This window comes from Nelusetta ayraudi, unplaced genomic scaffold (genome assembly GCF_046127955.1).
Source record: "Nelusetta ayraudi isolate G7.1 ecotype Tasmania unplaced genomic scaffold, CSIRO-AGI_Nayr_v1 ptg000011l, whole genome shotgun sequence".
Classification (NCBI taxonomy): domain Eukaryota; kingdom Metazoa; phylum Chordata; class Actinopteri; order Tetraodontiformes; family Monacanthidae; genus Nelusetta; species Nelusetta ayraudi.
The window spans coordinates 22479614-22490000 of record NW_027466061.1 but is presented as its reverse complement, the minus strand read 5'-3'; the positions used below and the strand labels follow the sequence as shown (position 1 = coordinate 22490000).

At 47.7% G+C, this 10387-nt stretch overlaps 1 protein-coding gene across 4 annotated transcripts in view; it reads right to left on the bottom strand.

Annotated features, from left to right (window-relative positions):
• LOC142885482 (receptor-type tyrosine-protein phosphatase mu) overlaps window positions 1–10387 on the bottom strand; it is a 170496-nt gene that overhangs the window by 47272 nt on the left and 112837 nt on the right. For all 4 annotated transcript variants that reach the window (XM_076021959.1, XM_076021961.1, XM_076021960.1 and 1 more), the window contains one exon: window positions 2517–2794. In XM_076021959.1, the coding sequence (XP_075878074.1) occupies window positions 2517–2794 (278 nt within the window). The remainder of the gene's footprint in view (window positions 1–2516; window positions 2795–10387) is intronic.

Here is a 10387-nt window from a genome sequence, read left to right as displayed (position 1 = left end):
GTTCCAAATCTCAGCATCCTGCCACTGACATGTTCACTGTCTATTCTCACTACATGTCCAGATCTTCTCAGTCTGGCCTCTTTGAAATTGAAAATTTGACAGGAGAGGGGGGGCCAGGAGCAGATAAATGGAGTGTTTTGGTGTCCTATCGCATTGGAGAAAAAATATATCATGGGATACGTAGAAAACATGTGCTTTAATGTCACTGAAAACGAACAAAAGTGTTACATCAAAATATGTCTTTATTGAAAAATGGATGAAATACAGCTACTTTATGACTTACTTACTATTCATATAGTTTATACTAGCAATATAGTTGCCCATGCCTGGCAGAGAAGGAATCTCACTGGTCATGGAGATCCCTCACAAACACTTTGTATTGAAGCTTGGCATGTTAGAAGAGTGAGGGGGACTGTTTGTATTTTCTCCTCACCCTGACCGGTCAGAGCAGGTGACCGCTACCCTCCAGGGTCCAGGTCTTCACACTGGCCCTGGAGGGATGCGTCGGTATTCTCTTTGACGGTGCAAAGTTGAGTCGACTCCAGATATCTGAGGTGAAATCTGCACAGTTCCAGCTCAAGGTCGCCAGATAGATGCGCCACGGCCGACGGGACAAAGGTTAATCCTCCCGGTTTGCGAGTGCAGAGAATGAAGTGCTCCCCGCGCCCGCGACAAGATCCGCTCGCCACGCGTTCTGCATTAGAATCTGTCGCACGTCGTGTTCTGAGCCCAAACAACAACGCCGAGGTCACAGCGTGTGACGGGGACGGCGGGGGTGGAATTCCACCGGCGGGCGCCAGAGCAGGAAGTAATGCATTTAAATGATTTGTGCCGGCAGACAGAGGCCCCAGATTTGAACTGCCACACTAACAGACAGTTAATCAAGGTCAGAGCATCTTTGGGGCTCATCCCCTGCAGAGAGCGGAGACGGCAGCCGCGCTGCAGTTTTAATCTGATGGTTTTGACTGGGATTATACCGGGTCAAGCCTTGGGTGCAGACTTAGCCGAGCTGTCCATCAATAAAGTATTAACTTTAACCTGGGATGGAGGAAATTAACAGGTTATCGCAACAGAGCTCATCTATAACGCGTCGCGTGCACGTGTGTGTGGTTGCGTGTGTTTGCCGTGTGAAAACAAGACACTGTGGCTGTCAGACCTGTTTGACTTGACGGTTGATTAGAAGGAGAGGTCTCCTTGAGGTTATTAAAGCAAACAGTGTGGGGCCATAATTTCTCTTCATACGGCAAGCAAGAGCAGCAGCAGCAGCAGCAGCAGCAGCAGCAACTTATTAATATTGCTGATTCAAGAGACACTTGATGTCCCAAAGAAAGAGGGTAAAAAGAGTCCTTTAGGACTTGTGAGGGACGACGGATCTCCATCTTTAAATATGAAACAATCCATCGCAAAAATGTGTCAAAGCCTTTATTTTTTTGCGGAATGAAAGAGAAAGATTGAGCTGAAGAGGGGTTTGAAGAAAAGCCGGTTCCCTTTTGACTGCACCACCGCCGCTGCCACTAACAGCAGGGCCATTTTTCAAAAGCTAAAAAAATTACTGACAAATCATTTGAGTGAACAAAGTCTTGGCTGGAGCAAAAGAGGGACTGGGAAAAACAAAGAGATCCCAAGAAAACGCTTTGATTAAAAAGAAAAAGGAAGAAAAAATGCATTTCCCACGCTGATCCAAGCAAGTGGAGGAAAACTATGAAGAGGGTACAACATTGTCCCCGCAGCGACGTGGGACTGCAAGTGTTGCTCTTATAAATTGCTCCACAAGACACCAGACCGTACACACTCACAGCTATGCAAGAGTCATGCAATTCCTTCACAAATTCTGAAGCCAGTTGTCTGTTTTGGCTGGTTGCCAGTGTGTTGCTCCCAACACCGCAGGTCACCTGGACGAGAACCGAAACTCGCTCACATCTCTGCCCCCCACTGTGAATATTTGCTGCGCAGTCGAGTCTGATTCCTGTCTCACCTGACCACACCAAATAAATTGCCTCTTCCATTCTTGCTGTGTGTGTGTGCGCGCACAAGCGTGTGCGCGTGTGTGCGCGCGTACGCGTGTGCGTTTCAGCAGTGTAGGCAGAAATTGCATTCTGGGTGAACCACTGCGAGGACTTAAAAACTAAAGTCGAGGAAGCTTCGTCTGTGCCAGATGAAAATCTGCTGGCTAAGATAACCGCTAACCGCTAGCTGAGACTAAGGGCAACAATTGTATAATACATTAAACCTGTATAGTTCCTGCAGCTAGTGGAGTCCTGGACTGTGATTGTTTGCGGGGTGTGTGTGTGTGTGTGTGTGTGTGTGTGTGTGTGTGTGTGTGTGTGTGTGGGGGGAACTTATCGAAGTTCTTCCTTTAACTTAGTTTGGCTATTTTCATGAGATGACAAATTAAATAATCATAAATCACCAGCAACAACCACATTATCTTTGTTGCTTCTTTTAACTAATTGGTTAAAAAGATAAAAAAAAAAAAGATGCAAGCCTGACTTCGGGCGAAGGTGGAAGCAACTCACCTCGGCCGTTGAGAGTGAGCGCGCACTCGCTGCGCCCGTTGAGAGTGAGCGCGCACTCGCTGCGCCCGTTGAGGGTGAGCGCGCACTCGCTGCGCCCGTTGAGCGTGAGCGCGCACTCGCTGCGCGTGTTGAGCGTGTGGCTGTGCGTGTCCATGAAGGAGAGCGCCTCGTCGCAGTTGGTGCCCTGCTCCGTGTAGCTCTTGTCCATGGAGTTGACCATGACGGTCATCTCCTGCCGCGTGCTGTTCAGGGTCTCCTTGCGCTTCTTGGCCAGTTTCCTTGAGAAGAGGTGGGAGGTGAGGGAGGGGGAGAAGGGAAGACAAAGGTAAATGGAGAGAAGAACGCTCTGAGATGCTTCAGAGATGTGATTGGATGAGCTCAATGTGCTCGCAGGCTCGTGGCCACATTAGGCTCCAATTATGCTCCAGATGCTTCTCCTGAGCAAAAAGTGCAACATAAATCCTGGCGATGCAGAGATGCAGACACCCTAACCTGAATCCATCAGCGGCTCTGATGATTTAAAATTAGCATTTTTGTTTTTTGGGGAGGGGGGGAGGTGAGGGAGGGAGGGAGGGTGAAGAATCAGGGTTGGTAACGGTGAACTAAAACAGTCAAACTGCTTTTTTTGTTTTTGACCCACTTTGGGTTGATGTGCTGAGGCCTGCGAGCAATCTGTTGCAGATTAAAGGCACTCGTGTTCTGGAATCGACACAAGCACGTTTTCACACGTATACACATGCATCAGTCGGATTTTGTCCTTGCCGGGCTCAGAGCTCACATATGCTGCCTTTCATGAATGATGCTATATATATATATATATATACATATATATATATATATGTATATATAACATAATTAATGTATTATGTTCCTCAAAGACCTGCGGACCTTCCAATTTCTCCTTACACAAAAGCAAAGTTGACAAATCACTGCACCTTGAATAAATGCCTGAACGAGTTACTTTAATTAACTAACTTAACTAAACTTAATTTGCAGAGTGCAGGTGACTGAATGGTTTTAGCAGTCAAATTTCTCTTTCCAAGTGTTTTCTGTGGGCTCTTTTCCAGACAAAACAAAAAAAAGTGTTCCATTACAGGTGAAAATGCCAGCAGCTGATAATGCCCGGTCCTGCCGGCCAGTACTTCACACTGAGGCTGCGTCTCAATTCAGGTTCTGCGCCCTTGAAGTGCACATTTTGGAAGGAAGTTGCGTCATAGCACTGCACGAAGGCTCGTCCCAATTCCCGAGGGTGCTTAGGACGCTGAAAATGCACCCTTGGAAATACGCACTCGTTTTAGCCGATTCCAAGGATGCACCGCTACTATCCTTCGCACACTTGGGTATCCCATGATGCTTTGCGTGCTGCTGCAAAGCATCGTGGGATCCTGGGAAGTCAGCTGAAATTAGCGGCATGTACTGGTAAAGACACAACATATAAATCTAAATATTGAAGTTTCACATAAAGTATCCAGTTTTTAACGTAGGATTTTATTTATTTGAACATTCAACCGCATCGTTAGATGGCGAACCAATGGTTAGCTTGATACTATAAAAAACGTCACTTCCGGGGTTGGCCAGCCGGAGGGAACGGCGGTGACGAAACGAGGAAATACGCCGAAGGCTAGACCGTCCCGAGTGGTTACCGGGGAGGCGGGGTTTGGTCCGTCCTTCTAGGCTGGGAACTCTAAGAACGCTTCCTTCAGACGGAGGACACTCGGTCTCAAGGGTGCAGAACCTGAATTGAGACACAGCCTGAGTCCTTTCAGTCCGCATCTGTTGCTTAATCGGTGTGTATCTTTTCCTGGATCTTCAGTTGGATTTACATGGATTCAATGGCCTGAAAACATCGTTTCAAACTTTGTTTCCACAGCATTTTCTCATTCCACCTCTGCGAGCACAGCTCTGAATCCCTAACAGGACCAGGACTCACCAGCTGGCAATGACCTTTGACCTCCACAGCAGACGCCAACCGTTCAGTTCAGTCCGCCCCCCCCAGCAATAAATAATACATCCTGCCTTTGCACTGCCGAGTTAACCTCCCGTATTCTCACACACACACCAACTGTGGAATAACAGCAGCTCATCACAGCAGAGCTACACTATGCATCCACTGACTGCTGCTGCTGCTGCTGCTGCTGCTGCTGCTGCTGCTGCTGCTGCTGCTGCTGCTGCTGCTGGAGGAGGAAGCGAGCGGCGTGAGGATTAACTATGGCAGCCGTCACACTGATCCTCGTACTTTGCGACTCTCAGCGTGACCCCCTCTCGCCTGTTTGAATTGCAGCCTCTCCAGCGGACCACTGCTGTCTAATGACGGAGCTCCCGCCGCGATGCTTTCGCAAAAATCTCCTCTGTTTATTCAATTCCGCCGCCGTCTCGCGCCATATGGCAACGGGCGCCCCTCCCTCCCTTGGCCCCCCCACCCCGCCCCAACAGCCATTTGCGCCAAGAGGTCGCGGCGTGAGGCTAATGGCAGAGTCGTTGTTGGGAAAAAAGTGGGGAAAAAAGGGAAAAAGTGACAAAGCGGTGACATTTTCATCCGCCGGACCTTTTTTTTGTCTTCAGTTTGCAATTAGAATGGGAACTAAATGGCAATTGCTCTTTTTTTTTTTCCACCTCCCTGCATTATAGCTTCATATTCAAACAGGGAGGAGGGGGAGGCGGGTAGTGGGGGGGGGCAGAGGGGGGGGCTGCAGGCACCCCAGGCGATATTAAGACTGATTCGGCGCTGCGTGCGCTCATGGAGGGGACTATTAAGAACCACGATAAAAGCAGCTTTTAATACTGTATCGCTGTTCCTTTCTCCGCGTCGGCTAAGACACAGATTTCTGCCCCCCCCCCCATACCCCCACTGCTCCAGCCCCCCTCCCCGCGTGCCTCTGGAACAGCTGAAGCGCAATCGGCGGAGATAAACGAGGCCGTGGCGGACGGACGCGCGGCCGTTGCCAGAATGAGGAAAGCGCGAGCAACACTGGGATGTTTGCGAGCGAGGCACCGTGGGTGTTCCATGAAGATTAATTGGCACGGCGTCCCCTCCTCGTTTCTAAGGAGGAAGACGAAAATTTAATGACGAAGGAGGAGGAGGGGGGGGGGAGGAGGGCCAAATGCAGGAAACAGATACGATACACGAGGAAGTGCGGTGAGCTTCCGTGATGAATGCCGTCATTTATCAAGCCCCACCCACCCTCGAACTACACCCCCCCCCCCCGCCCCCAACCCCCCCCACACACCCCACCCATCCCCTCCACCCGATAGTTTAGCGCGACGGCGCACGTGGTGGAGAAGCCCCGGCGTAAAGAGACGGCGCCGAGCGGAGGATTGTTTGAACTGCTAACTGATTATGCCTGTAAAAAAAAAACGGCTCAGACAAAACAAAAAAGTTGAGCCCGGGCAAAGCACAGGAGGGAGCAGCAGCGATCGTCAACTCATTAGAGACATCGTCCGACTGTCAGCACACGACAGGCGCGGAGCATCTGGGAGCATCTTAGAGCTCCTGATTCCTTCGTTCAGCACGAAAAAGAAAAAGAAAAAACAACCCTGTGTGTGTGAGTGTGTGTGCGCGTGCACACCCAGAACGTCCCTTTTTCCACCCCTGCTAAACTTCCAAGGCTCGGAGCTTCAAAAACCTCGGACCCAGCGTGTCGGGGCCTCGTTCCGGCGCCACGGACGTGGACGGCGGGGACAAAGATGGCTTCATTAGGCGATCGGCGCACATCCGCGCGCGTGCGCCCTCGCTCGCGCACGTGAGATGAGTGACGCGCAGCTGGGGCGGGTGGAAACAGAAGCCTCTTTGATTGGCCCAGTGGGGGCATTTCAATTCCTGCCTGCGGTGCCTTCGCTTCTCGCGCATTTTGCACAGGTTGCCGCGTCCACTGGTTCCATATTCATCAGGCCGGCCCCTCTGTTCATTTATTTATTGGCAGCAGGGAGGCGAGAGAATGGCTATCTGCCGCTCTAATTGCCTCATTCATTTGGTGAGAAAACAGTGTTGTTTTGAGTGACCAGTTAATGTCCTTCAGGACAACCCCCCCACCGCCACCACCACCGCCACCACCACCACCACCCCTGCCTCTAATCTAACCCAACCCGTCGCTCTACTTCCAACGCTTTGCACGCACAAAGAGCACAGAGCACTGGGAGTTCTTCTCAGCCTGACGTGAGTCTGGATTAATGGCCATGTTCGAGCTGTTCGAGCTGCAGACTGTACATTCTATCCGTCAAAACAAAGAGACAGTTTGCAAAGTTTTTTTTTATAAGTCGTGCAATAATGAATACATGTTTAAAACAAGCTTTCGAATGGTATTTTTGTTGGTGTTTTTTTTTAAGGGTTTCCTGCCTGTTTCTGGTAACTCTATACTTACTTTTGTAATTGATCTATCAATATAAACTTGGATTACAATTTTCCAATTAATCATTATTATAAGATTATAATATTAATCAATTAATTTATTTAAGCAATAAAACAATTCATCATTTCATTTGTGAGGCTTGACTGATACAGTGTCCTTCAGCTTGAGAGGATTTGATTAATATTATAGGCACATGAATTGGTTAATGCTCACACCTACAAGGCATGACTGCGACCCCCTCCCCCCTCCTCCCCACCACTACCACCACCATATCTCTTGTAGTGGTACTATCTGAGAAGCGTGAGAGGGATACATTTTTTTTTAGCATGACAATGCAGTTAAAAAAAGAAGAAGCTGAAGCTTAAACTTCTTCACTCATTAATTCACGCCATCCCCTCTCCCAGCGTGGGCTGCTCTTCCTCTTCACCCTCCCTCATCAGCATGCAGAGCATGTGCATGCAAAAAAAAGGAAAAAAAAAAAAATCTGCAAGGCTTGTTCCAATTAATGCGATTCTTGCTGCATGTTCGCCTTGTAAGGTTTAATGAAGGTGTTTGCCCAGAGCACATTGTGTTATACATGGTACATTTAGTAGGCCTCCAATTCTGACACTGGGTGCGGCGGAGGTGATTATGAAAAGTAACACTCGTAAGTGATGGGAACGGTGATGTGTGCCCGCGCGCATGTGCACTTTCAGTCGAAAATGAGCCATTTATTCATTAAAAGTAAATTAGACGAGGATGCAACGAGGCAGCAGCTCGGCAAATTAGGGCAGAGGGACGGCTGATACATTTGTTTATTACTGGCGCCACTCAATACAATGTATGCACTCCTAATACATGAGGGATTTCTGACAGCAGTGCCAGATGGAAATGGGAAATGTCACTCCTGAATGAAATTACTTCACATGAAGTGACATAAAACACATGAGGAAAAAAACAAAACAAAACAAGAAGCTTCATACCTTTAAAAACAAGATTCCTATTTGGATGGATTATTTCCTGCCCGGGCAGGAAACCATTCCATCATTTGAAAACTTGAAATGGAAGGTGTTCTACCCTCTATAAGTTTGAGCATTCTGGACTTTTTCTCCACTCACTGGCAAATAATGCACCAATGGTTCATAAAACTCTGCTCGTGCCTGCCTCTGCACGATTGCCTGCCTTTCGCACATCTGCTCTTGCTTGTTTGTTGTCGTATACACACTGACTTGTATGTTTCTTCTTGTAATTACCGTAATTACTGTAAAGTCTATTTCTTTCGATTGTGTTTAGTGTTTCAACAGTGTAGTTTCCAAATTTGCCAATCTATCTTTTCTGGCTTACTCGTTGCGCATCTTTGTTTGATTTTCACGTGATTAGTTCTTCTTTCAGTTACGAAATGGCATGCAGCCTTCTCCCCACCTGCATGCTTTCTTAGAGTTAGATGACTTAAAGGCAGAGTTCGCCAGAATATTATACATTTTTTTGCCCTGTCACTGTTCCCCTCTAGGCTTTGTCTGGTTTCGATCACATTGAAGTATATGGCTACAGCCAGCTCCCATTGTACCGCTGGCTCCCATTGTCGTGGCGTAGAGTGAAATTCTTCCTCTGCATGAGACTCGGGAATGGCCATGTAAATTAGAAAATGTCACCAGAGCCTCCTTCGACAAAGTGGTCAGCAGTAAATGAATGTCACGTAATGTTTGGTTGAACAAATCTACATATCAGTGTCTTTGCTTCGTAATAAATGTTGCCCTGTATTGGTTTTCATACTAATCTGCAGTGGAGTTTCTGCTTTCCAAAACACCCATAGAAAGTTTCAGCTCCTTGTTTTATGGCTGCACATCCACTGTTTGCATTGTGACATCTGTACAGAGCCACTGCCAAAGCTGTAAAAAGCCATAAAAGGGAATCTGTCAGGCAGAGGAGGGAGGGTATATAAAAGTAGAGTCTACCTGATCAGCGAATTCGACGTTTAATAGGCCATAAACACATTTAATATTGAACCTCAAGAATTATTTCTGGCAAGTTCCTGACAAACACTGTGCAGCTTGGGGACAACATTTCACAGATTCCAGTTTAAAAACCTGAAAACACAACAAGTACTCAGGTTCAGAGTGAAGCCTGAAGTCCAGTTCGAGAACATGTTTCTTCTACAATCTCTTCTCGAAGTTGCCAGCGTCTAATAGAAAGTGTGCACATATTCTTAGTATTCCATAAGCTATCAGCTTTATCTGAATTCCTTCCATTCTCGCCTCAAAAACAGCCTGAAATAAAATCAAAAAGATGAACAGGAAGTGATAGAAAGCCCAGCTGCTGCTCAAGAGATGAGATGGATGAGCGTGGATGCCACAACCAAAGTAGCTCGAAAAACTTTTTGGCAAACAATGGCTATACATTTTTTTTGGTGTGCTGGCCTTACCTTTAATGCTATCGCATGTTTCTCAGTGTATTTCTTTCAGGTTGCCCAGATTCAGTGGCAATATGCACTTGACATCTCACACGCTTCCTGCATGAAATGGAAAGTGAAAGTGTGAAGTATTTTGTCCGTGTCTGCTAATCAATGGATGAGTCGAACTCTCACGGGAATGGCGGGCCCGACGCTAACCTCTTGTCCTGTGCCCATTGATCTGCGCCTTGTCCCCAGCAGCGGCAGCAGCCACCGCCGCCTGATTAAAAGGACAGGCCTATATTTGATCACACATGTGAGCGCATCCCTAATGAGCAGTCCGACTGATGTTCTCAATGCGCCAGACCCCACGTTCACCTCTGGCATTATACCTAAAGTGCATATTTTGGCAACTGGATGTTCTCAGGCCTTCAGAAGACTTTGATGAATGCATTAATGGAGTTCATCAATCATTGAGGTGCAGGAATCTTGTGGCTGGCAACTCGGTTGGACGCCAGCGATGCAGGCTGCTGCTCCGGTGGAGAGCGTCTTAAGTGTTTAATTACCTTGTCAATATAAACAGCCAGCATATGGTGGGACTGATCTGAAACGACAGGAAGGATGAAGGCGCTAGTCCAGTGGAGCATCGCACCCTCTGAGCGATGGCCTCAGTCTGGACAAATCAAACTGGAAACTTGATTCTCGTGACTGGCTGACTGCTTTCAGTGTGGCACTCCAGGACCAGGCTGGAGGTGGGCACGTATGTTGGGCTGTGCTGTTGAACATAGATTTTGGCTCAGCTTGGAGTAATTCCAGACCTCAGTCGCTCATGATGTCACCAGACAAGGAAGGAGATCGGTACCCGCTGCTGTGAGCCAAGCGCTGACGATATTTGGAATTTTGTCCAAAACCAACAACAAAGAAGAAAAGAAGAAGACCAATTTTTTTGTTTAGCATTACTCATCATGTTTAACAGGATAGTCCAGTATTTTTGTGGTGACTTTCCACGGTTGGAAATACGCTTAGAAGCTACATGAACCGATAAGCTCCGTCCCTTTAAGAGGAACAAGCTCACAGCACCTGTACAGAAGCTTGACGGGTACATCGTTTGAAGAGGTGCTGCACATCACACGGCTAATTTTTAAGCAAAAATGCCA